General features: G+C 39.0%; 2 protein-coding genes across 2 annotated transcripts in view; one reads left to right on the top strand and one right to left on the bottom strand.

Moving 5' to 3' along the window:
- WDR25 (WD repeat domain 25) overlaps window positions 1-3,692 on the bottom strand; it is a 59,288-nt gene extending 55,596 nt beyond the window's left edge. Inside the window, exons 1-2 of the mRNA XM_041476365.1 lie at window positions 3,673-3,692; window positions 219-982 (exon numbers count right to left, since the gene is read on the bottom strand). Of these exons, the coding sequence (XP_041332299.1) occupies window positions 219-923 (705 nt within the window). The 5' untranslated portion in view covers window positions 924-982; window positions 3,673-3,692. The remainder of the gene's footprint in view (window positions 1-218; window positions 983-3,672) is intronic.
- Window positions 3,693-3,900: 208 nt separating this feature from the next.
- Window positions 3,901-25,063, top strand: WARS1 (tryptophanyl-tRNA synthetase 1). Its single transcript, XM_041476340.1, has 12 exons — window positions 3,901-3,993; window positions 4,754-4,776; window positions 7,346-7,560; window positions 8,661-8,868; window positions 12,229-12,337; window positions 13,176-13,295; window positions 13,888-14,070; window positions 14,728-14,828; window positions 16,031-16,143; window positions 17,203-17,376; window positions 20,543-20,683; window positions 22,841-25,063. The coding sequence occupies exons 3-12, from the start codon at window positions 7,447-7,449 to the stop codon at window positions 22,997-22,999; spliced, it is 1,422 nt and encodes a 473-aa protein (XP_041332274.1). The 5' UTR covers window positions 3,901-3,993; window positions 4,754-4,776; window positions 7,346-7,446; the 3' UTR covers window positions 23,000-25,063.
- The last annotated feature ends 2,020 nt before the right edge of the window (window positions 25,064-27,083 follow it).

Below are 27,083 nucleotides of genomic sequence, written 5' to 3'. Positions count from 1 at the left end.
AACCCACAAAAAAACCCACCAAATTCCAAGCTAATGGAACTAACTGTAGGTATAGTGAAGGATTAGGCTGCAAGTTTATAATAATCATATAAACCATCTCCTCAAATTCTGAGTATGTTGGAATTGTTAAATACACACAAGTAAGGATGTTATTTTCAGAAGAGCATTGTTTAATACAACATGAAGTATGAGCCACGAAGCATCTTGCTTTACATTACCTTGACTGTTTTGTCCATGGAAGCTGAGAGAAGCATGTGACTTTGTTCTCGTACAGGACACCACTGGATTTCATTAACAGGGCCGCTATGTTTAGACATGTAAAATATTAAGCTTTTGGGAACTTCAGTTACTTTATATTTAGATCCCAAATATGGCTTAATTAATTCAGAGATCTTTCTTAAAGCCTGCTCTCCTGATCCACTTAATTTAACATCACAATCTGAGCTACCTCTCTGGTCAGATTCTTCTTTTTCAGGGTTACTGGAATTTTCTTGACGCAGTCGTTTAGGGATGTATGGTTTAATTCCTGGTAGGGTAGTAGTGCTGTCTTTATGTGTTCTCTTCTGTGAAATGCCATTTCCAGAATTTGTTGAAGAGCTTGAAGCCTGTTGATAGTTTTTGTAAGCCACAGATATTGCAGCATGGCCAGAGTAAACCCTCTGACAATAGGGAGGTGCCAAGTCAGTGTTGTTATTCGGTGCATAATGCCCAGGGGGATCTTCACAAACCGCGCTCCTGCCACATCTGCCAGTGCTCCCAGCAGGGCGCATTTCATGTGTAGATTTTGTACTACCAGGTGCAAAGTGCTGAACACAACTCACAGAAGAACTCAGCCGGTTTGTTTGTCTGCCAGAAGCATCAGGGGCTTCAGTCTTTTCAGTTTCTGTCTCGGAGTCTGAATCTTCATAAGCAACCAAACTCATTATGGCTAGACACAGCAGACTCCAGAGATCTCAGTGCTGCAATCCTCCAAAATTATGATCTAAAATAAAGAATTGATCATTCAGAGCACAATTAATTACAGAAACTAGAATCTGAGTAACTTAGGGATATAAATATGCCTTTTAAAAAAAAAATCAAAACTCTTATTTCTGTTTATAAATGGAATTTATTCCTCTATTATAACACACTGTACATTCTATTAAGAAACACGATTTGCCTCCAAGCCCTTTGCATACATTTTTAATGCATTGCAGAGGTGTATTTGCATACCACAAAACAATGACAAGGAGGATGAAAAAGAAAACAACCTTACAATACAAATACAGCAAATTACTTTGCCTTACTTCCAGCATTATATCCACACACACACACAGAAGAAATTAATTAATTATATAGTGGTTTTGTATATACTTTTATAAGAATACAAATACTACAACTCTTCTGGAGTCAGTGTAACAATTTCTATTTCTTAACACTACAGATGACTTGAAAGCAGTGTGAAGGGGTTCACCTGGCAGTTAAAGTGTAAACACATTTTTGACCCTTTCAGCAGCCTTGCAGTATGAGGAAATTTTCCAACTATATCCACAGAGCATGTTCCACACATGGAACATGTGTTTTACAGATCAGATATGCCAGAAGCTACACTGAATTCACTATTTGCATTTACTTACAGAAAAATGAGAGCATAGATGCCTCAACTGTGAAATAAGTTTTTTTTCAATGTGTCCAGAAGAAATCTCCTATCAAGATAGCATATGCAACACGCGGAATAATTCACCCTGATAGTAATCCCACCAAGATTTTTCCAACAATTTGAATGGAGTATGTGGAGTATAAAGTTAACTACATTCAAACAACTGATGTGTCTACAAGTAATATTTCAACTTCTGCTGTTTATAGGCAAGAAGTACTGGTATGATTGCTTAAATGTGACATTTTATTACTGTTTTGTTTCCTTGCCAAGCTGTTAGCACTCATTAGGCTGAAGAGATTTAACCCACTACAGTTTCAGACAGGCTGCTGAAATTCTTGGTTCAGGTCAGCAAAGAAACTGGCCTCAAAAGCATCTTGATGACAACAGGAACACATGAAGTTCATCAGTTATCTTCATAAGCATTTGCAGAATTGACACCACAAATGCAGGGACACCACAAACACAGGCCCTACAAATACTTCTGCAGGAGTAGGACTCTGGAACTTGCAAAGATTATTCATTTAACTTCAGAATTAGAACTATTTGAATTAAAACAACTGTGTTTCACATAAGCTACAGAAGTGTTACATGACTCTAGATTCTGTTATCAAATTTCTAAGCACAGTCCAGAAGACATGCACTTATTAAGATAACACATTCATCATCACAGATCCTTCCCAAGATAAGTGATCGAGACATTTAACTGGAACAAGGTGACCAACATTTCAGCACATAAAAGCAACAAGATCTCCCTCTAGAGGACACTTTGTCATTACCTGAAGTTTAAGACAGCTGTAAGTGACAGCAAAGAACAGCAAGGCAAGTCTTTTTTTAATAATACAGCTTCATTTATTACAACAATATTTCATTTAAACAATGTCAAGGAAAAAAAATAGTGTTTCATGAAAACTTAACTAACAAATCAATTCAAAAACAGTAAACTGAAGTTCCTAGCAGTAAATTGAAACATCAAATAAATGGGAGCTTTGAAGGGCTTCCCTTCAGTAATTGTATCAAGTGGTTACTGTTTCTACTGCAGTGCTAAACACATTTCCCAGCCAAATGCATCCCGTCCAAAGAACAAATATAGTAAGAAGCTGACCTCTGGCTAAGAGCTATAAACTAAGATACACAAGTGGATTGGGTTAGACTTACAAAGTTACTTTAGTTTGTTTTAACACAAAAAAAAAAAAAACCCCAAGCTGAGATTCAAAGTGCTAGACAGTGCCTTGCAAACACAAGGTTAAAAATGTTTCCCATGACATAAAGAAACTGTCCCATTAGATTTGGTCAGCATAAACCCATCCCACCTCACCCATTACCCTTCAGTAACTTAACATAACATAAACATATTTAACATAATTAACATAAACTTCAGTACTTTTGTAACAACAAAGCACCTCTCTCATCTAAACACCTCCCATCAACTTCTGTTTTTTTAAGAAACACCACCCAGAGCCACTGCCCTAACCAAAGAAAAATGGGGGGTCGGGGGGGAACCACAATGTACTTGACTGGAACCATCCTGTAATGAGAGTTTATTAATCATGTGATGTGCAATGTACTGAGCTAAAAGAAAAGTTTGCAGCACTTTGGTTTTCCTGGGCTTCCACAGGACTGATTTATCGGAAGGCATTGAAGAGTGCTCAGCCTGAGTGGCGCAGTGGCCGCGGATGCGGAGCTGGGACACGGCACAGAGCCCCGCAGGGCGCTCCGGGCGGGGAGGCACAGCGCCCTCGCTCCTAACGCCCCACAGCCCCGAGGGGGAAAGAACAAGCTCCTGGAGAGGGCTCGGTGGAGGCCACAAAGATGGTGAGGGGTCTGCAGCATCTCTTTTACGAGAGACCGTGGGAGACGTGCGTAGCCTGGAGAGCAGAAGGGATCGCATCAATTCATACAAATGTCTCAAAGGCGGGTGCCCAGAGGATGGTGCCAGGCTCTTTTCCGTGGTGCCCAGGACGAGGAACAATGGCCATAAACTAAAACACAAGAAGTTCGGTACCTGCGCTCCCGGCAACGCGCCCGGAACTCACCTGCCGGCCGCCGCCGCCGCGCCGCTTCCAAACGCGCGCCGGCTGAAAACAAGGCACCCCACTCAAACAGTTCCGCGTGTCGTAGCCTCCGCGCTGGGGCCTCGTGTTGGGAAGAGCAGGGTCAGACCGCGGCTCCTTGAGGGGCAGAAGCTCCTCTTCCGCCGATTCGAGCGGAATGGAGAGCGCTCCCTTGGGCTAGGGACTGGAGCAGGAGGGAGGACCGTGTGAGGTAATGGTTCCGGGAGGTTGTGTTTCCCAGCCGGGAGCAGCGCCGGCCGTGCCGGCTGGGGTGATGCAATGGTGGTGACAGAGGAGCGGCGGGTGAGGAGCGGCGGGACGGGCCGGGATGGGATGGGATGGGATGGATGAGCGGGGATGGACACAAGGATGGGCACAAGGATGGGCACTCGCAGAGAGACCTCCGCGGGCAGGAGAGGGGCTGGCTGGGTGGTCACTGCCGCCCCTGTGAGCGCTGCGAGGCGCCGGGTGTGGAGGGTCTCTGCCGGGCACGTTCTCTCCTTCCCCTTGAGGTGATGCACTCGAGGGCTTTTGCTCCATTCCCTGCGGGGCTGCCTCGCCAAAGGGTCAGGTCAAAGTGCCCTTTTCGTGGGCAGGGCGGCGCAGGGTGTCCCGGTCACTGCAAAAGGCGTCCCGCCGCACTCCGGGCAGGGCTGGCTGCGCTGTGCCCGGGCAGGGCGGGGCACGGAGCGCTGCAGAGGCTCAGGGAGCGCTGGCATGTGAGTAATTGTGTGCACTGCCGGTCCTTGCACGGGAGCTTTGCTCTTACACAGCTGCAGTACGGCCGGCATTCATGTCGGGAGTTCTGCTGGTCACTCCTCAGTCTTTGAATGGTCACGTTGTCTGCTGTCTCGGGGAATCGTCTTGCAGTCTTTTATTGTAATTTCGTGCATAAATTGAAGTTTGCCATGATTGGGAAGGTAGGTCTGCTATAAAGTGCAGCCTCTCTTGGAGTGCCTCTCAAGGCCTGTTTCACATGGCATCTGTGTGGATGCCTGGTTCTTATTTCCTACCTACTTTAATTTTACCTTTTTTTTTTTTTTTTTTTTTTTTTTTTTTACAGGAGGAAAAACAGTTTTCAGGAACGTAAGTGCTTTCAGACTTCATCTCGCATTCTTTCACTTGCTCATAAAAGCTTGTTGTGGTCTGTTGTATTACTGTTGTCTCTGAAAGTCATAATGTACTTTCATGCAGTGTTTGTCTTCTTATCTTCATGTGAAACCCTGTTTTTTCATTGTCAGGCCTCTAACTTACCAAGTCAGACTGCAGACAGTGAAAATGATCATAGATCTGTGATGGTCAGCCACTTGGAAAGGGAGGAAGATGCAGTAGTTTTCTGATACCTTTGCCAAGGACTATTTTTGAGCTTTGCCTCATAGCAATTTTATATTTTGGAATGGACACAAGAGCAGTACCCATTATAAGTTCCCTGCATTTCATAGGTAGAAAAAGCACAAATATCTTGACTTTCAGGTTCACACTGGGTCATTCTAGACTCTGGTCCTAAGTATCCTAATAGTTCATTCTCCAATTCCAGTGCATCATTTTTTCCTTCAGATCTGTTTGCCTATGGTATGTAATCTCTCTGGGACTGTTAACTTTTATAATAGCAATAAGAAAGCAAGAAAAAAAATCCTGATAAATAGTAGAATATCCAGACTTTTTTTTTTCAGTTGTTCACAACTGCATTAATAAATTTCAAAAGATAAAGACCTGTGTTTCACATTACTTAATTCCTGGCTTGAATTCCACTAGGAAATAGGGGCAGTACTGAGGTAAATAGAGATAACCTTTAGGTAGCAGTCCATATGTTTTGCATTTTATAGTCACTGTATCCTCATGTCTTGTTGCACCACCTAGGTTACTTTTGCCACTTCTTAATGAAGATGCACCTTCATTTGAGATTTTTTTTCAGCTTAAAACCATAATATTCCAGTCATTTTAAGGAGTCTGGTTTGCTGCTTTGCAGTGTATGTGCCAAGTGTCAGCTGTCATTTCAGCCTTTCTGAATGGAGGCAGTACATCAGTAAGGCTGTACTATAAGGAATTAAGTTAAAACAGCAAGTCACAGTTTGTTCTACACCAAAGAAAATTCTTATTTATGTCTTTATTATTTTGTGACATTTGAAGCCTGTAAATGTAAATGGCATGTTCCTACAGAAAGAGTATGTGTTAATCTTCATAAACATTTTCTAATATGCATTTATTCTGTACTTTCTTTAACAGTTAAAATATTCTCTGCTCATGAAAAAGGAGAAGGCAATTTCCAGATAAAAATATGTAATTAAATTGCAGGAATTCATCAAAAAATTGTTTGAGCTGCTTCAAATTACTTTTTTTTTAATCATACTTCCGAACTGCAAAAATTCAAGTTATTAGGGATCAAATTAGGTTAAAAGCTTAAGTATTATTTTGTAATCTAAGTATGGTAATCCAAGGGTTAATAGAATAAACAAATTATATTAACAAGTGGATGTATCCACTTCTCAGTTACTTTCTCAGGGTATTCAACTGAAGCTGAAATGTGGGAATATTGCAGCTGGCTGTCAAACAAAGCCTTAATGATAGGTATGTTTTGGTAACCAGGTGGTTACCAAATCGACCTTCAGAGTTTGCTAGGCAGGTGAAAGCTTTTTACAGTAGCAGCTTAAATAAGCACTGTGTGCAGCTAGCCAAGGTTATGATTAGACTGATTATTTTGTAGAAGGAAGGCTTTGAAATACTGCTGAACAGCTAATGCAGTTATTATATTAGTAGATTTTGTTTTGCTTGGATTTTTTGTTTGTTTTAATTCTGGGAAAAGGGAGCCAAAGGAATATGTATTTTCACTAACACTCAGTTGATCTGTGCTCCATGCACTGCTGTGGATCAGGAATTTGCTAGGGGGTCTCTCCAGAGAGATGAGACCTTTGCAAGTGAGGAGTTTTTTACATGGCACAGAGCTTCCCATGGGTGGGCATGGGCACAGCATGGCAGAGCGTGCTTGGGCAGGCTGCTGTGTTCTTAGTCTCAGCCATTTCCTCATCTTTAACCATCTCCTGTTATTTTTCCTGCATATTTCTGAGAAACAGAGGCAAATTTACAGCCTATTGCTGACCCAAGGATTCTTCGGAAAGCCACGTTTCTCACCAATGATCAATGTGTTTTGTAACTTCTGGAGGAAAGCCATAAAGAAGATGACTAAGTTTTGCTGTTGTGTATCTTTCTTTGGGCTGAAGTACTCTATTACAAATGCTAAGACAAAATTCCATATTGTAGTTATGAAAGTCTAATCATTCAGAATTTGTCAGGGTATCAGTGCAGGAACATTAACTGATCAGGAAGTAGATAGCCTCTACCAGTTTTTTTTTTGAGATGCTCTGAATTGTATATACATGTATTTAATTATTTTTGTTTTGCCATGAATTTGACTTTGAAAAGGTGTTCTAGTGTTAAATATGTAGACAGACAACACAAACAGTGATGTCTGAATTTACCTGGTGGTCTTGTCAGTCTCTCTCCACTTTTATGTGAAACTGAAGCTCACTGTGTCATTTATCAATTTGATATGAATAGAATGTGGTAGGGATCAGTATAGTTTTTATTTTCTTATTCTGTTCATCTAATCTTGAGCATGTACACTAAAGAGTAAAACATACTACTTTTTGCCCTACAGTTCTGTTTGTTGCTGCTGTTTTGAATCTCCAAGCCAAAGAGTTGGAAGAGGATAAATTTGGTTGAGTTGTACCTAAACAGATCTTTGTGCAGTCTGGCAAAATGGCTGACAGCCCCAACTGTGATTTGAAGTCTCTGAGTCCGCTTCAGCTGTTTGAAAGAGTGACTGAACAAGGAGAGAAAGTCAGAGCACTGAAAGCAGGAAAAGCACCAAAGGTATTTGCATTTCATGTTTTGAACACTTTTTTTTTCAGTTTAGGTATTTCTTTGAGTGCTGAAGAATTCTATTGATCTAGGATCTATTTTGCATTTTAATGAGAAAAATCCTTGTTAAAAACTGTTCATGTCCATTCTGTGGACTGTGGCATACCTGGAGTAAGGTATTCACTGGCAAGACTGAAGTTTTTACTCTTGAAATAAGAATGGAGTCCTAGGCTCAGAAGTCTGCTTCATCCAGTTGGCATACCATGTGACAGGATCCAAGGCATTTATTTCTCAAGTAAATGTATGTCACTTGCATTCTTCCCTGATTTTAGGTGGTTCATGAAAATCTTTTTCTCCAGGCATTAATGTAGACATTATGAAATATGTCTTCCTGTAACTGTACTGCCAGTCCCTTCTTAATCTCCCTTAAATAATTTAGTAATTTGCCATTTATTTCAGGTTCCCTGTAATGTCATCACTATTTTGGCAAGGAGAGCTCAGCTTTAAAATGGGCCTTCTTAATGTATTGCCTTTCAAGGGAGAAAGCCTTGAAAACTGGGAGTCAGATAAAGTGTTGTTCTACCTATTGCTTGCAAGAGATTTTACAATAGCTTTATATTAGAGAGGTCATAACCATAACTTCTTGTTCTAGTTTGTCTTCAAGTCTGTCAGTGAATTGTAATGAATAAATTGTTTTAAGGTGAGCCACTACAAGCGTTGTAAAGTAAATGAGATAATAATTTATATTTTATTTATATACCTTTAGAAATTTATGGTAAAAGTGCTGAGCTTGTTATATCTCTGAAAAGCAAGAAAGCAAGCATTTTTTTCCTAGGCAGAAACTGAAAAGCAAGACAGAGATGCTTTAAATGTCTTGGCAATGGTGATGATTTGTATTCAAATGAATAAGTATTTGCTTTTCTTCTGCACTTGACACTGATGCTGAAAACATTTAAATAAAACCGAGTTTAGGGTTTATTAATGATGCAGTTCAGATCAAAGCATGGATGTGGGATTTTGAAAGGTTGGGACATTAATGTAATTAATGTAATTAATTGTCTATTTTAAGTATGTTAAGGCAAACAGTTGTTTGGGTTTTTTCCTTTATTCAGGATGAAATTGATGCAGCAGTGAGGATGCTCTTATCATTAAAACTGTCATATAAAACAACAACAGGACAAGATTATCAGGCAGGCTTGCCTCCAAAAGATCTTGTATTAATAAACAATGGCACAGCTAAAGAAGAGGATGAGGATTTAGTGGATCCCTGGAATGTGCAGACATCAAATGCTAAAGGCGTGGATTATGACAAGCTCATAGGTATAACTCTTCCTTCACTGCTACTAAGGAATTTATGTAAAGTGATCCTAATGACCACAGAAACAGCAAGGCATCATAACAAATCCAGATCAAAACATCATAGGTAACATTTAATTTATGTCTAATCTTAGCATTTCCATGTCTAAAGAATTTGCTGTAAGAGATGAAAATGTCCCAGGTGGAGATTTCCTATGAAAGACTTAAATACTTTGCAAGGAACTTTTAAGTTCAAAATCCGAGTTTTAATGTGGTTTGTTTTTTGGTGTAAGGACTGTTATTAGAAATTACACTAATGAAGACACTGTGACTGAGTATTCAGTGGCTGGAATGCAGAAGAGCATTTTGACCAGGCTGAAGGATTCTTCCTACCTACTCCTCACTTGTAGATTAGAGTGTGCAGGAATGATCCAAAACTAATGCAGAAATCTGTTAAGTCTGATGACTTCTTCAGAAGGCACACTCACAGGCAGCCAAGTGCTGGCTGGAGTGAAGGAGTTGCAGCTCATTCAAAACCATGCAGTGTAATGGAAAATATTTCAGGTGAAGTTATTATAAAACTTGGGAAGTTTTGTAGTTTAAGAAACAGAGGTCTAGGTAATTTCCTTAATGCCTTCACAGTTTACTGTTTTAGTAACTTGTTTGAGTGTAGCATAGAAACAAGTGAGAGGACTATTCATTAATTTCTCTATTTTTTCTTCTTTTTTTTTATTATAGTCAATCTTCAGTTCATGTTTAGTACCTCAGTTGTACATTGCTGAGGTCTGCTTAGTAGTTTTTTTCTCACAATAGAGCATACACCCTTATGCTGCAGTAATCATATTTGGTTTTGGGACAGTTGCTTGTGTCAGCATTATTTTAATTCTTTGTGATGTTACTGAGAGATTGTGTCAAATGTATGCACACATTGGTTGAGTCTGCAGGAAGTAACAGGAGAAAGAGAAAGTGGGAAAGGGAGAAGTGTGCAAAGAAAAATATAGGTCAGTGTGAGAGAAGGAAAAAAAATATTTATTAGAATCTGGAAGTGGAAAAGATCTCTCATAATCTTATTACTTGCATAAGAGTTACAGAGAAGTGATTTGGGTTTTCTTCTTAGAGGGAGGGGTCTGAGCATTTTAGAAAAGGAAGAATTGCACAACTGTGATGGCACAATCTCAGGATCTTCCTAAAAACTACTTACTATAAATCAGTTCATGCCCTTTTTTTCCTGTAACTGTGTACAGGAACTGTATAAGACCTTTCATCTTCCATAGAGTGTGGGTTAGCCTAAAAGGTTTTTACTTCTTTACACTACTCTCAGATTAGTGAATTTGATAAATGAGTTATTTTGCTTGTTCTAAGTGCTGTGTTGGAAATGTTTCAGAGGAGAATGCTAGCCTAGCCACTTCAGGATGTGAAGCAATTGCTGGCTGATATTGATAAGCTTCCTTCTTTTCCTTCCCTTTTTAAAAATAACAATAAAAGGTATTGTCTGAGAACTTGTTACATTGGGTAGCTCCTACCCTAAGGGAAATTTTTGTGCCACCTATAACCTGTTACTAGTGGTACTGAGACAGTTGCCACTGTGCTTATGTTTAATCAAAAACAGAAAAAAATGAAAGCAGTGTGTGAATTGAAAGAGGTCTTGTTCTCAAATGCTTGTCCTAGGTGTGCACTTAAGTGTATGGTAGCACAACAAAACAGCCTGAAGATATTCTGGGAAGAAGGGTTCTGTCAGCTAAGTACTAGATATGAACATCCCTAGAAATTTAATGATTGGGAATGATTTCCAGGATTATTTGCTTCAGCACATGCCCACAGATTGAGGTGAGGTGGACTGGCCTGTCCACCTCAATTCCACAATTCCTTCTTCTAGCCCTTCTTTAAGGTAGGATTGGCATTTGCATTCTTCCAGCCTCCAGCTGCCTCTGCCTGTTGTCATGACTGTTCAGAGACCATCGAGACTGGCCTGGTCACCAGAGTTACTGTATGACAAATATTAGGGTGTATATTTCTCTATGAACTTATAACAGGGCAATGGCAAAGAGGAAAAGTACACAATGAATTTTCTGCAAATGCAAATACGCTTTTGAAAATGGCAGTTCTCAGGACTTCTGCACAGTGAGTTGAAAGCTGTATTTTGGTAAAAGCTAGAGCAAAGATGAAAAGCACACTAGGCATTTTTTAAAGCTTGTTTAGGAGCAGACTGTGTCTTTGTCAGAAGCTGTTTAGAAAGGCAGATTCTTTCTGAGCAGAGAGCCTAAGATGTTCTGAACATTCTAATAAGGGCAAATAGCTAGGGAAAAATGATCCATTTTTTTTTAACAGAAAAGGTTAACATGAGCAAAGAAAAGGGAGTTGTGCAACCTGTGAATGTTTAGTAAAGATGTTTAGGCATTTCCAGTGAAGTGTTCTATACCCCAGAGAGCTTTTCTAATCACTTTCTGTGACAGTACCTGAATATTTCTAGGGTAGCTAGTCCCACTTAATCTGGGGCATTTTCATGTTTTCTGTTGCTGTCAGATTAGCCTCTTACCAGTTGCTGTTGATGTGCAGAATCATTTTCATGCTCGTTTGATCTCTTTTTAGCATTCATTCAGATTATCATTTGCCATTTTCTGATGCATTTTGCATTTTATTAGTGCAATGTTGAATAATTCTAGTATTGAATAGAACAGAATAGTAGCAAGCGGTAGATTCTTACATAGATTTTTTCAAACAAATTTAAATCATAGAGCATTGGCTTGATTATTAGGATCCCAGAATTACTGGAAATAGGGAAAATACTGCTATTTTACTCTGTCACAGCCTTTCCTAAACCACCAAGTCATAAGTCTTACTGATTGCCATGAAAAACATTATGCATTTCCTTTTCAAGCCTCTTGAGGGGAGCAGTGTCTGTAATCATATACATATTAAAGAAGATTAAGTTTGCAGAAGAGTATTTGGGGTTGGTGATGTTTGAGTGAAAGCAAAAGATGTTGTCTGGCAGCAGAAAATTCAGACATCAAAAGAGAAGCATTCAGAGCCTCTTAGGCATTTTTATTGTATGGCTTAGGCCAAGTTGGTGGTCTGAATGTGTTTCTGTAGCATGTTTTTTTTGCTTGGAATATCAATGCTTCTGCTGTAAGGAGACTGCAATTATAGTAATTTCTGGATGGAGAAATAGTGCATGTTGTGAGAGAGTTGAGCCTCCTAGCATAGAAATAATTGGATGTGACTGCTGGGTTTTCAGGCAAGAATCAGGAAAATTGACTTCAACTTTTTGACTTGAAGACGTATTTTTTAATCTAACCTGCATTGGTATGTTCTTGGTATTCCAAGATCTGGTTGTAGCTATGCTGTGCTTATTTTAATTTTTTTTTTAACATTTTATGATTATAGTTCGGTTTGGCAGCAGTAAAATTGACACAGATCTGATTAATCGAATAGAAAGAGCTATTGGGCAGAAACCTCACCACTTTCTACGCAGAGGAATCTTTTTTTCCCACAGGTGAGTTTTTCTTTTATTAAACTTCAAAAGGTCCTGTTGGGCAGACTTCCTGCAAGAATTATTGGGAGAAGCAAGAACCATGTGCTTTTGTGCCAAGGCAAACCAACTGTGCCATTTGAAATTAGCAACTATTGCAGATTTCCCCTGGCAACACTTGAAACTCCAGATTGTGTGGGTTTCTGATGTGTCCTCAGAAACCCCAAACTGAAGAAATGTGCTCAGAGTGCAGGCTCATTTTGACTCTGTGTCAGCAGCCAGAGGCAGTGGCCTGGCAGAGAACTCCAGGTGCCAGTGTTGGTTTCAGCAGGGCTCCATGCATCTCTTTGTGGTACAGAAAAGGCTCAGGCAATAATCTTAAGCATGAGCCTGCCAGTGACCTTCACAGTTAATTGTTAGCACACAGGACCTTTTGGGCTGTGGCACCAGCAGGTTTCACAGAAGGGCCTGAGCATGACTGAGAGCGTGACCTCCACCAGAGGTCAGCTAAGCTGCTTGGTTGAACCTGTTGGAGAAATGGTCCCTGACTGTTTTGCTAGGCTCTAGAGATTATTATGCAGTAATTTTAAAAGTTGCACAATTTCAACATTAAATTTTCACTTTTGATTTCATTTTCTTTTACTTTTTTTCCCCCCATGAAGACTGAAGGAGATTGTGCTTTTCATAAATTAAAAAATGAGTAAACATGAACTTTTTTTATTTCTAGGAGACTTAACATACTGTAATTTTTTATGAATACTTTCGGCTTTAAAACAGTCAGATTTTGAATAAAGGCTTTTTACTGTGGATATTTCTTGCTAAAGAGTTGTATCTTGTTTTCTCTTATTTTTTTTTTCTCTAGAGACATGGACCAAATACTTGATGCTTATGAAAATAAGAAGCCCTTTTACCTTTATACAGGCAGAGGGCCATCTTCTCAGGCAATGCACGTTGGTCATCTCATCCCATTTTTGTTCACAAAGTAAGCTGTTTCTACCAGTTGTCTTAATCAAAGCATTTTTTTTCAAAAGAAACATTGAACATAGCTTGTGAAACTACCAAAATGATACATTGCAAGGGGTTCTGATTATGTGAAGTGAATATTAATGAACTTAATTCAGTCTTACCTTTTCACTGAAATGATCACAATCCCTGCATCACCATAATGCCCTCTTCCTTACTGCCTTAGCCTTGTGGCACTCCTTAGAATTTCTGCTGTTCCTAAAAGCCAGTTCCTTACAAGACTCAGTAACATTACTCTGTAAGGTGCTGCCTGCAGCAGCAGGACACAGAGACATGGGCTCAGAAAGGTAAAAGCTCTTTGAATTCTGGTTCCTTTGCAAGTGGTGACCTCTGTCATGTGTACAGGAAACAGCGAGTCTTTTTTCCAGGGAAGTTGTCATTATCATCTGTATAAAACATTTTATGTGTTCACATAAATATAACTGCATATGCATACAAAGAAAAGAGCAGACCTCTCCATATAATGTTTAAATATATAAAAATATTTTAGCTGCATGATTTGCATCTTCATTTTAACTTCATTTGGGATACAACATGTCTGCTTCTCTTAGGTGGCTTCAAGAAGTATTTGATGTTCCCTTGGTAATACAGTTAACTGATGATGAGAAATACCTTTGGAAGGACATGACAGTTGAGAAGGCATATGAATATGCTAGAGAAAATGCAAAAGACATCATTGCATGTGGTTTTGACATCAATAAAACCTTTATATTTTCAGATTTAGACTATTTAGGGTAAGTATGAATTTCTTTCAAGCATTGTAGTGAAAAAAGCATCTGTATTTTCTCTGTATTTTCTCTCTAACTTTGACTGCACTAATAAGTGTGTCTAAATTTGAAAGCTTCAGGACAAGTTTTGTAATACTTGAAATAAAAACTATTATTTTTTCTGCTAACATTTTATATATATTATTGTCATTCTCCTGTATAACATATGAACAAATACTTGTGTGTGCAATGTGCAAATGATAAAAAATATATTAAACCAGCTGAAATGTAAAAATACCTAAACTACCAAGAAACTTCCTGATTGATTTGCTTAAGATGGTATCAAAATCTCTCAGATGTGTTTACACTTTCCTTGTTTTAACAGAAGGCATTGCAGCAACTTGTTTTGGTCAGTTATTTTAATAATACAACATTGAGTGACGTTTAAAGAAGAATGTTTGTAGTAATTATTGGGGGAAGAGAAGAATAAATTAAACTTTCAAGGCATAAAATTCCTGTTTGTAAATGGTTCTCTAAATGTCATCTCAATGGGCCCCAAAAAGTCTGAAACTGTGAGATTTAATCCTGCAGGTTTTTTTATGTTCTCAGTTCTTGCAGTCCAAGCTTGTACATACACTCTCCTCATCTTCTCATTTTATTTTTCCACTTTTTTTTTCCTCACAGGACAAGTGCTGGATTCTACAAAAACATTGTCAAAGTTCAGAAGCATGTCACATTTAACCAAGTGAAAGGAATCTTTGGCTTTACAGACAGTGATTGCATTGGTAGGAAATCATACTAGTTACAAGAAACAGTGCTTGCTTTCACTTTCAATTGAGCTATTTTAAGTAATAGTTTAAAGAGATTAGTGTCTGCCCCTCATGGAACAGACAGAAAAAGCAGGAGGATTATGTTTCTAGGCAGGTTCTGATGAATAGAACATACTTTACAGTGAAATTTCTAGCATAACTTCTACCTTTTTGACTTCAGTAAGAGCAAAGTACAAAACATGAATGTTAAGGAGTCCAAAACAGAGGATGACCTTTTCTTTTCTTTTTTGTTCTTTTGTTACAGTGATTGGAGCTACAGGCAGTCTTACCTCCTAGAAATTTCTGTGCCAAATTTGTAAAGAAACTATTGAGAAGAAGTTGCATTAATACACATAGGCATTTACATATATGAAAAAAATTGAGTGCTGAACAGCCTGATTATCAGGGTTCTGGGTAGCTCAAGTCTCCCATTTACTCCACTGCAATTCCAGGTTTCTGTCACATATCCAAGAGAAAAGATTTTGTGTAAAAATGATATTAAATCCTGGATGTTTCTGAGCATTCTTCATCCAGTACTTGTGCCAGTTACAACCTTCAGCCTTCACTGTAACCAAGGAACAGATGTTTTAGCAGTGCTCTGATAAAAGACGGTATTGTGATTATAACTTCATCACATGTTTGTAAAAGTCCACCACTTGCTGTCTGTTCTGATAGGATTTTGATCAGTTCCAGGTTCACCATGCTGGGATTAAGCCCTGTATAAAAAAGAAAACTGGGCATATCTGAGATGCTCCATGAGTACAGAGTGATTATAGCAGTAATTTAAGATCTTAGAGGGAAGCTTATGTAACTATTGTAGCAATTCTCTCACAAAGTGAAAAAAAAAAAAATTAAAAGCTTAGTCAATTCTGTTTCTGGAAAGGGCAGATAGTTCAATGATCAGGAGAGTATGCAGTGATGAACTTTTGCTGAAGTCAATGTGGTTACAGCTTGCCTTTTGTCATTAGTTTCTATGTCAGTTGAAGGTTTGTTGACATTGCAGAAGGTAAAGGTGAAAAGGTTTCCTCAGATAAGGCAGCAAAGCTTGATAAAGATAGAGCTTGTTCTTCAACTAAGCATTTGGATGATTCACTTGTGCATTTTACATCCTGCAAAAAATTCTCTCTATTTATCATTGCTTCTGTTGATTGCTTAGCTTTTCCAAACATATTTTTTAGGTAAGATCAGCTTTCCTGCTATCCAAGCTGCTCCATCCTTCAGTTCATCATTTCCACAGATATTCAATGGCAAGGAGAATATTCAGTGTCTTATCCCGTGTGCTATTGACCAGGTAAGAAAATCATATTGCTTAACTTGGTTTTCATGGATTTGGTTTTATATTGTACCATTCAGGCTTCATGGTGGTGTCTCGAGGCATCTGCAAAACATTCCTGCAAGGACCTTTCTGGGGTAGAAACTGAAATACCTAAAAGATGAAAAGATGAAGGCTTAACTCAACAATCATGCATTCATCCAGTCTTGGATCTCTCTTGATCTCAACTCCATTCACACTGAGCTGACATCTAGGAAAGCAAAGACTGTAACATTTATGCAAAAGCACACTGACATGAGGGTAGGAAGAAACTTTTGGCCATCTCCATGGTAACTTGGACAAGATGGAATAAGCTCAACTTGCAGCACAAGAGATTTCTGTTGAACCATGGGGGAAAACCCTCTCTCAGTAAGAATAAAGAAGCACTGAAATAGTTTGCCAGAAAGGCTGCAGAACCTTAACAATTCAAATTTACAGAGAGAGCTGGAAGAACATCAGATACAAATGAGAGTAATAGGGTCTTTGCTTTAAATAAGTAGTATTTCTAGGAATCACATCCTTCACTGTCTGAATCTTTAGCTATTTTAGCCACAGGGACAGACACTGTCATGTAATCATATTAATCAGCCACAACATATGAAGTGAAATTTCACTTTAGTTTAAGTCACATCATCAGCACAGCACTTCCAGCTTGCTTGCTGATTTAGTTCAGATTCTTTGCTGGATGTTTAAATGCTTTGGGAGAAAATTTAATCTTGGCCTGCATCCATCTCCAGGCATATTAAGCATAGTTTTAGCAACCATTTGAATTAATGTAAAACTTTGTAAATATGCCTATTACTTAAGGGAATCAGAGTGTACAGCACTATGGAAAAGGAAGTAAAAAAACGGATTTTGTTTGTTGGTGTTCTGGATGAATTGGATTGAAAGTAGGTTCTGGAATATTTCATGGTTTCATTTTTTGAGTTTTTGTTTTTTTGACATCACTTCTTATGGCATGAATGAGTCAGCATCAATCAGAATTGATTTCAAATCACATTTTTCAACTTTATTCTGTGTTTTTATTGGTTGTTTTAGGATCCTTATTTTAGAATGACCCGCGATGTAGCACCAAGAATTGGACAGCCTAAACCAGCCTTACTCCACTCAGTCTTCTTCCCAGCCCTACAAGGAGCACAGACCAAAATGAGTGCTAGTGACCCAAACTCCTCCATCTTCCTCACTGATACACCCAAGCAAATCAAGACAAAGGTAAGGACCTGCAAAACCTGAAAGAATGAATCTTTGCAACAAAAAGGAGAGGTCATAGAATCATAGAGTTACTTGACTCAGGAAAGACCCTTAAGATCATGGAGTTCAACCATATACTATCCCTGTCAAGTTCTCCAATGTCTATAGGTACCATCTTGGTAGAATAGTCTCCAGCTTCATCAGAAAGTGCTGCAGAGGTTGGCCCACAGCTCCTGCCTGGCACTCCTTTGATATCCCCCTCAGCTGTCTGGCACTACCTTCAGAGGTCCCTCTGGTTGCAATGACAGTTTTGAGTGTTTTCCTTGAACATATGTGAATTGGGTTTTCCATACATTTCATGGCAAAGCATTTTCAGAAATTGATTGAGTCATACACATTTAGCTAGACTATCAGATATGATCTTTTGCCTTACCAGCTAGTCTGACAGTACAAATATTAGCTGGGATAGTGTACAAAACATGTCTGTTTTTCTGATACCTGCAGAGCAGTGATATAAAAGCTGTGGAGGCTCATGCTCTTAAAATAAATATTATGTTGCCATAGTTTTGAAATCTGACAGGCCATGATGTAAACCTCATATACAGCTCATTGTCTTGGCTGCCTCTCCTTGTTGGGAGCACCAAACATTGCACGGTGTTAGTTACAACACAGGTCAGACCTCTCCTGCTGCTTGAGAATCTATTGCTGCCAATTCACAAAGAAACCTGCTCACTCCAATTTACGAATAAACATTGTGCTGAATTTAACTCAGAAAGGGTATTTCCTTCTGAGTATGTTCCTAAGTTCAAAGGATGATTGCTCTTATCTCATGTCAGATGATTTAGTTTCGCAAAAGTTCACCTGTGTTGTGGTATCTAAAGAAAATGAAAATCAGTCCTTGGGAACGAATTTATAGGTGTGAAACCAGACATTAAATAACTGTCAAAACAAGAAGAAAATATGTTGAAGTTGTTTCTATTGGGCAGGCTTGGATTAATTCTGTTATGGTGAGACTCTTCAACAGCCACCCCATAATGCTTCATTCTCTTTTGTAGAAACTGATTAAGCAGTGCTGTTTTGAAAAATTGGAATTCTTCATGTGTTTGGATTATAATAATTCCAGTTAACTTGCACAGTTACAGAATTGCTTTAAAAAAAAAAAGGCTGTAATTTCAGAATAGAGAATCCATGGTTAATGGTAATATTGGTAACATTCTTCAATGTTTTTTTCCTGGCAAGTAACTTGTGATCTGTAATGAGATCCACATTCATAAGTCTTAATTCTACTGTCTTTAAACCACTTGAAAAAATAAAAAAATAATTCTAGTACTTGGAATATAAAAGACATAAAGAAGAATCTGAACATTACGTAAAGTGTGGAGTAATGGAGGGCAAGCTGAGATTTATTTCAGCTTCTGAAGCCCATCAGAAATAAGTCTTCATGGAAATACAGCTTGAGTGAAAGACCAAATAGTGTTATAGCAAATAAACAAAAAAATATATTAGGAAAAGTAACTTCTGGTCATGAATGAAGGTTAAAAAGAGAATGCTATGCTGGACAAAAAAAATTACTGCTTACAGCATTTTTCAGATTATTGGTACATTGCTAATTGATGAGGTTCAAAACTTACAGGTAATGGAAGATAAAAAATTACTATATATTGGGAATGGCTAAGAGGATTATGGGTAATCAAGCAGCATTTTAATAAACTATTCTTATTGTATCTATCAGCAAATTACAACTCAGTTACTTGTTACTATAAAGTGTTATTTAGATTTTATATCTAGAGACATATCGAGGGATTCAGAGAAATTCAGGGGAAAAAGATCAGTGCATCACTATGGATGGGTCACTGAAACCCTCAGTTAATGAGCAGATGCCAGAATAGGTAAAAAAATTAAGATTAGGAAAGGAATAATTTTGTGTTTCAACCAAAAAATGCTTTCACCTGGCATGTTGTATTTAATCCTTCTCTGTTTAGGAAGAACACAAACTGTAGAGATAAAGGGCATTGAGAAAATTTCATACAGGCTTGCAAAATCTAGGAGTGAGGAAGGTCAGTGCAGAAGAGTACGTAAAAACTTCATTTTACCGATGCTGAGACAGCTATTCAGGCTGCCCTACAATATGAGAATAGATGTGTATGGCAGATGGCAGTTCATTGCCTTAAAATATTCATCAGTGCCTGATTTCTGATTGTACTTCGTTGCCACAAGACTTCATCTGTAACTTGGTGGTTGGAGAGATTCAAAAAAGCACTAGACAGTCTATACAGATAATAGGAATGTTCATAAATTGTAAATATATAACAGCTCCTAGATACCAGAACTAAAAAAAATCCATACTTCATATGCAAATGTGTCTCTTGGCAAGTTGATTGTGGTATCTTAAAAGATACAAGAGCTAAATGAAAGCTCAGCATATGGTTAAGAAATATTTTTTTCCTCCACTTAGCAATTTATTTTCTTTAAATTTGTAGGAAGATTAGCATCCTCAGAGAGTTCTACATATGTATAAATACTCAAAATGGGCCAGTGGCTTCTGAATTTATTGGGAATGGGATTAGAAATGACATCTGTTCAATAGTGCTGTTCATCTGCCTATAGGAAACTATGCTTAAAAAGAGGGAGGCTGTCAGCAAATATTCTATTTCTAGACTGAACAGTTGGGCATTGGTCTGATTTTAAGCATTCTAGACAGACTTTTGTAATGTTTAACTTTGCTTTCTCTTGTTTTTCTTTTCCCCAAAAAGGGATGAGGTTATCTCTAGGATTTCTGCAGGATTTTCCATGCTTTCTTCATCTCTTCCAAAATTAATATCTTGATAAAGTAAATATATTAATTTTTGTTACATGAAGTGCATTTTCTGTAAGCACATATTCTATCCAACAGCTTCAGCAGAAGGGACTTAAAACTTTTTTGACTGAGTCTTGGGCAGATTATTTTTAATTTTCACTTATTTTTATGCTGATTATGCAGTCTGAGGAGCATGTGTATAGCCATTTTTCCCTGCTGGGTTCTAATGACCTCCTTTTTTCAGTCCTGAGGCTCTGCTTTAACTTGTCCCCACTCATTCCTCAGCTAATCCTTAGTAAAGAATTTGGAGGATCATGACACATCTCTGTTTGCAGCAAACTAATCCTGCTTGTGGTGGGAATTAAGCCCGAGCTGCTGGTGTTGTTTCAGATTAACAAGCACGCCTTCTCAGGAGGCAGGGACACCATTGAGGAGCACAGGAAGTACGGAGGCAACTGTGACGTTGATGTGTCCTTTATGTACCTGACTTTCTTCCTGGAGGATGATGACAGGCTGGAGCAGCTGAAGCAGGTGAGTAACCAAACTGCAGACAGGGTTATTCATTCCCTGCTCTGAGGACAAAGCTGTGCCTCAGCCCTCAACAGAGCTGTAGCTCAGTCCTCCTGAGGACCTTCTCCAGGAAGGTGGTTTTGGTGTTTTTCTCATGTTCTCCATCCCTTTCAAGTTTCAGTATTAGTATCTCAGTTTTTGTTTCTTTGCAGTGTTCTTTCTCACAGGCCAATCTGTCTCCTTTAAAACAAAAAATCCCCAATGTTTTCACAGGAATCTCCAACACTGTAGGACAATATCTTCCCTACCTTTCAAATGAGGTCATCTTGGCATTAGTGTTGTTTTAATTGTATAATACACTCTGCCTGTTCCTTATTGTAAAGTACCTAAACATTCTGCAAAACTACAAAAGCTCATGTCTAAAGCTTGCTGGTTTTTGGTTTATTATCATCATCACAAGAAATGTAATAGCTCTGAGGAACTGATTCATTGATCCCATGTGAAAATTGCTTCATATATGTTGCTTTTTCTTTAAGCCTGTCTGGCAGACTTCTGTCCCCAGGGCTGGTAGCAAGCCACTTCCCTTCCTTTCATCACCAATACTAGGTGGTGTGATTTCTCTGGAAGGCAGGAGCTGCAGTACATAACACCCATGTCACGTTGGTTTATCAGCTTTCTCCTGCTGGGAGCAGCTGCAAGAAAACCAAGAGCTGCAGATTCTTCTCCAGCCCTCTACTCCTTCCCACACAAGAGCAGGGTTGGATAGCTACTCTTTTCTGTGCTGGTGTAAATTCCTTATGGAAACCTGAAGCACATTTGACTTAAAGAGATTTTTTTTTTATTGATCTCCAACCACTGCAAGAGTGTCAGCCTAAGTGTGCTGCAGAACACAAAGCTTGGCCCACAGCTTGCAGCTCACTGCAGTGGTGCCTCAGAACCTGGGTAGAAAACAGGAACTCACCCACTGCAGCAGCACCAGTGCAGCTGCTTCACCTGTAGCAGCAAAGGACACTTCCAGAGAAAGTAGCATTGGTGTTTTTATAACAAACTAACAAGCAAAAAATAACAGAATTCACAGAATTACTAGAATTGCAAGAGACCTTAAAGATCATTGAGTCCAACCCAGCCCTGAAACCTCAACTAAACCATGGCACTGAGTGCCACATCCAGTCTTTTCTTAAACACATCCAGGGATGGTGACTCTGCCACCTCCCCAGGCAGACCATTCCAGAACTTTATCACCCTTCCTGTAAAAATCATCTTCCTAATATCCAACCTATATTTCCCTTGGCACAGCTTGAGACTGTGTCCTCCTGTTCTGTCAGTTGCTGCCTGGTGAAAGAGACCATCCCCAGCTGACTACAGTCACCTTCCAGGAAGTTACAGAGAGTGGTGAGGTCACCCCTGAATCTCCTTTTCTCCAGGCTGAAAAACCCCATACAGACCTCAAACATACAGACCTTAAACCACACCACTGAAATTGCAATTCCATGTGTTCTTGTTAATGTACTTTACTCTTGCTGAGTGAACATCAGCAGTATTTACACCTTGAACAGGTGTTATAAATGGCTCAGTGATGAGGGGAGGTAGTTGTTTATTGTCATTTCAAATACAGCTGAACTGTCCCAGCCATGGTTGCTAAATGTGGCTGAACCAATAAACTGTTGGCCTGTGCTTCTAAGCTAAAGCGTGTCAGTATTGAGCAGTGGAATGGATAACCAGCAGTGAATGTGACTGCAGTGTGAACATAGATTCTGTGTCTTTGCTATAAAAAGGATATTTTAATCACATCTAGTCTCTTACCAAATGCAATGAGAGAAAAATATGAGAATTTGTACCTGTTATGGAAAACAAAGGCTTAGACTGTTTATTTGAACTGGGATTCTGGCGAGGAAAATTGCAGTTTCCTGCAAGTAATTACAGGATTTCCTAGTTTAACTGGTGAATGTAGTTTATTCAGTCCTTATAATAACTTGTCACATACGAAGTTTGCCAACTGTCTTAATGCTTTAACAGGCAGCAAGTAACTCTGCAAGTTGCATTTTAGGGTGATACCAGATAATCTTCTAAGGCGTGTACTTACTTTTAAGTAATCCAAATCTGTCTTTTAAAGGAATACTGATCACTGAGTCTTTTTGTGAATGGCACTGTGTTCAGCAACCAACACTTTCTTGACAGGCCTACACCAGTGGGGAATTGCTCACAGGGGAACTGAAGAAGGTACTTATTGAAACCATGCAGCCCTTGGTAGCAGCTCATCAAGAGAGAAGGAAGCAGGTCACAGATGAAATTGTGAAGCAGTTCATGACTCCAAGGAAGCTGGCTTTTGAATTTTGAAGAAACGTATATGTAACTTAGCACTTCATAATCCACAGCCAAGTAATTGTTGTCTTCTGTTGTGTGTCATCACTCCCTAGTTATGTACAGCCTGTAATCGGTGCTTTATAAATAATGAGTAAATTATCATGAACAGCAGAGTACAGAAAAAGTTTAAAATAGGACTTGTATCTATTTAAAATCAGAATATGCAAGACAGAACTGATCAGTCTTGCAGAAAAGCATGTATGTCGGCCCAACATTGTATTTTAATGTATTTCATGTTGAAAAGAGAAATAAAATTTCCATTTGATGATAAAGGCTAACTTGGAAATTGTTTTAAATATGCTGGTAAGAGGTCATATCTCAAAGTAATAAATAGTAGTTCCATTTTCTTTTGTACTATGTACCTTGGTTTACTAGATTGTGTGTCTTCTTGGGCTGCTGAGAACATGCTGCACACAAAAAATTAGTGAATGTTACAAATTGGGATCAGCACAGAAAGAATGGACATCTGTGAGTTGAACACTGGAGAAAGAATATCAGGCTTGTCTTGCTGTCCCCTTCCTCTTCGACACTGGGCAAGTTGGAGAAGTCTCACTGTGCTTTTCTTCTGGAGCTTTTTACCTGATCTGAGTGCCTCTGGGAGGAGGAGGTCGTCAAGAAGTTGTCAGGTCCTTGATATTCTCAGGTGGAAGATAGTATAGAAATGCAAATATCAGTTTCTAGGTATAAATAACAAGTGTTAAATCATGATGTGAAAATTGAAGTCACACTGGACACAGGGATACTTCTAATCTGTCTGTTCTTTTTCACTGCACCAGGAGATTTAAACTAGGGATATTTATTTTAGGATGTATTCCAGTGAGAAAATATACTTTGTTAAAATACCTCATGTAATATTTAATTATCTCCTTTCTTCAAAAGAACTTCAATGTCTTCACTATGATTCCTGGAAGAAAAATTCAAATTATTAGCTATTTGTTTTGATCTGAACAGTGCTGAGAGCAAACTGTTAGATCTGTCTTGTATAGAATAGAAAATTGCTAGCCCAGATACAGTCTTAGCAAAGACGGTTTTATTTGATGTAGATAACACAGGTGGGTTAATGTGGTTATGTTTGTTCAAGGAGCCAAGGAAAAGGCAGGAGTGCAAGGCAAACTTAGGCATATTGCATGAGTTTCAAACTTGTGCTGGAAATAGCAAGGCTTAGCTTTTGTCTTTTTCTTTACAGTTTATGTGAGCTGACATTTCTAATCTAATGCCATTGACTTCAGTGAATTAGTGAAAATGTTTCCCAGAGACAGTCTCCATAACCCACAGGCAAAGCATCTCAGTGCCAGCAAGGGCTTAACAATGAGTAGAAGAACTTTTTTTTTTTTTTTTTTTTTTTTTTTTTTTTTTCTAGAAGTAGTGGAGCAATTCTTAAGGGAAAAAAGCAGCTTCTTAAATCCAGTAATAAATAAGCTAAGTTTTAATTGGATTTACTTTGGACTTTAATGATGACCTTCCTGTTCTTGCAGTCTACTCTTTGTCATCTTTAAGCCATACATAAAAGATAAGCCTTAAATTGACTTTAAAAGTGCTTTTACAGACTTATAATGCAAATATGTTGTTTAAAATATATGCAGATTTGTTCTGCTAGATTTATTTCATTAGCTGAGAATTTATTTTGTTAGTCAGCAAAGGGAAATATGCTGTAGGAGAAACAGTGCTGTGTTCTATTCTAGATAAGCAGATGGATTATTTTATAACAACAATTGAAATATGTTTTGAAAGTTCTAGACAGGAGAGTGATAGGAAAACTATTTAGTATTTGTTTGCTGAACAAGCACTGTTTTCAAGTCTTCTGAGGAATTCGTACCAACATGCTTCTGAGATGGTGCAGTTTCTCAGAGGAGTCTTGATGAATTCCTAACTATTGTAATTATGGTTCATGTCACAGGGGTCATTTTAAAGGTCAAGACAAGGCAGTTTTCAAAAACACACTGAAATGTTATCAGACATTGTTCAATACCTTTTCCTCAATCTGCTCATTTTGTCCATCTCACTGTAATAAAAATGTAGATAAAAGTCTGTGTCAAACTTCTGGTTTACTTTTTTTTTTTTAAGTCTTAAATTACCATTATTCTGGTTTTGACCTCTCTTCCTACCTTTTTAGGTGTTGATTTGTCACCTAATGTAGCTGGTCTTTGTTTTGAGGTGTTGGAACAGGGTGCTGAGATCCGCCTTCCAGGCAGACTTCAGACTGCTCCCAGACTGAGCTAGTAAAGGGTGAGTGGTGCAGAGATGACCTGGTCCCAGGCCAGGCTGGGTGTTCATGTCCCTGTGCACAGCAGCCAGCTCTGGGATGGGGGAAGGTCAATGAGACCTCTTTACAGTGACACCTCAGTGGGTTTGGTGTAAACTGGTGCTTAAGTGGAAACATGGTGCTCTCAATTTCTGTGCAAAAGCACAGATTCTGAATAGCTTCCTGTCGGAACCCAGGACATCCCTCTGGATGCCCTGGATGGCTCAAGATCCTGGCAAGGGCCCGGAGACCCTGGCAGGAAGCCAAAGACACTTGGGATTTTGATCTTAACCCACGGAGCAAATTACCAACTTTATATTGAATTACAAGTCACAAAAGTTTAAGTAGCATAACAGTAGTTGTCACAGGGTGAAAAGTGGAATTTTGAAGATTTTTACTATAGGGGTCTAGGAGGCAAGATGGAGGGACTTGGGTGTTGTCCTGTTCTTCCTAGCCTCCATCTTCTTGGTGATGTTAGCACTTTGGGATTGGGTAAAGTAGAAAGACACTGTCTAACACTGATGATAGGTATTGGAAAATAACTGTAAATAAAGTACATGTAGTTTTTAGTATAAAGAGATAGCACCGCCTCAGGGCAGTGTGGTGTGCCTCGGACTGACCTGCTGAACAGACCTCGGCAGGCCAGACAGAAAATGTTTTAGATAACAAATAATAAACAACCTTGAGAACACGAGCTGAAGACTTCTGACTCCTTCTTCGACAGCTGGGTTGGGGAAAAGAGATTTTTAATACATCTCGGGGTCATCTTGACCAGAGGAGATCCTGAGAGCTTCCCACAGAGCTTCCACAATCACCAAGAGGAAAGCTGAAACCTGCCTGGATATTCATGAGCATTGTCAGAGCAAACAGGAACTGTCAGCAACATGGAACCTAATTATGAGTGTGACTTCTAAGAGGTTTTTTTCTCAAGGCCACCAGCTTTGTTGCTGAAAGAAATTATCTATATGACAAGCTACAGTCAATACAGCAGAATAAACCAAACATCAGCACAGCAAATGTGGTACCTTCTTTCTGTTGGCTGGCCTTCAGCTAGCTAGTTTATCAAAATAAATAGTTCTGTGACCATTAGAGTAGCTAAAGGTCAAGATAATACAAATCAGAAAATAAAGCAGTCAAGTGCTGAAAACCAGAAGCTGAACACCCAGGTGTGTTGGGGTGTAGTGAAGCGCATAATATGTGTCCTGTCAGTAAACAAAAATTGGTTTAAATTTGCGTGCCTGTATTTACAGCACACAGTCAGATCCTGTACCTGTTGCTGTTTGTATCAGCAGTGAGTTCTACCTCAGGTTGTCACCCACACACTGTGTAGATGTTTTTTTCCCAGTAGAGGGCTCTGAACAGGATGGATTGTGAAGCCCTTACCTTCCTGAAATAAGCTGCCTGGAGATACAATTTTCCTCTCATGTAGCATTTGTTCAGACCACATGAGAGCCTGCTTACCAGTGGTGCTGAACATCCCGAGGCTTAGAGTTCTCAGCCCCTTGCGCTGGCTTCTGCAGTTATTCCCACTCATATTTACAATTCCTCTGTAATTTCTCTCCCTTGGAATCAGCTGTATTTCAGTTACACCCACAGGAGGAGACATTTTTAGTTCTCTGAGTGCATGAGTGTACTGGGAAAGATGGGCTATTTAATATTCAAACCTTGGGCTGACCATGAATGGTATCAGTGCTGCCTAAGAGTAAATGGTTGTTTAGTCTGTTTTGCAGGCATTCTTTCACTGTCTCCAATCAGAGAATGTAATGCCTGAGAACAAGGTTGGCTGAGAATAACATGGCATAAAGGAGTATGATT

The sequence above is a fragment of the Pyrgilauda ruficollis genome, unplaced genomic scaffold, assembly GCF_017590135.1.
Source record: "Pyrgilauda ruficollis isolate IOZ18807 unplaced genomic scaffold, ASM1759013v1 scaffold38, whole genome shotgun sequence".
NCBI classification, from domain to species: Eukaryota; Metazoa; Chordata; class Aves; order Passeriformes; family Passeridae; genus Pyrgilauda; species Pyrgilauda ruficollis.
Note: the sequence above shows the minus strand (reverse complement) of the source record. Positions and strands in the feature narration are given on the sequence as shown.

Coding starts and splice junctions, on each gene's coding strand:
- WARS1 (XM_041476340.1), top strand. CDS start 7,447: ATGGCTGACAGCCCCAACTGTGATTTGAAGTCTCTGAGTCCGCTTCAG. Junction 14,071..14,727: donor TCAGATTTAGACTATTTAGG/GTAAGTATGAAT, acceptor TTTTCCTCACAG/GACAAGTGCTGGATTCTACA. Junction 17,377..20,542: donor CCAAGCAAATCAAGACAAAG/GTAAGGACCTGC, acceptor GTGTTGTTTCAG/ATTAACAAGCACGCCTTCTC.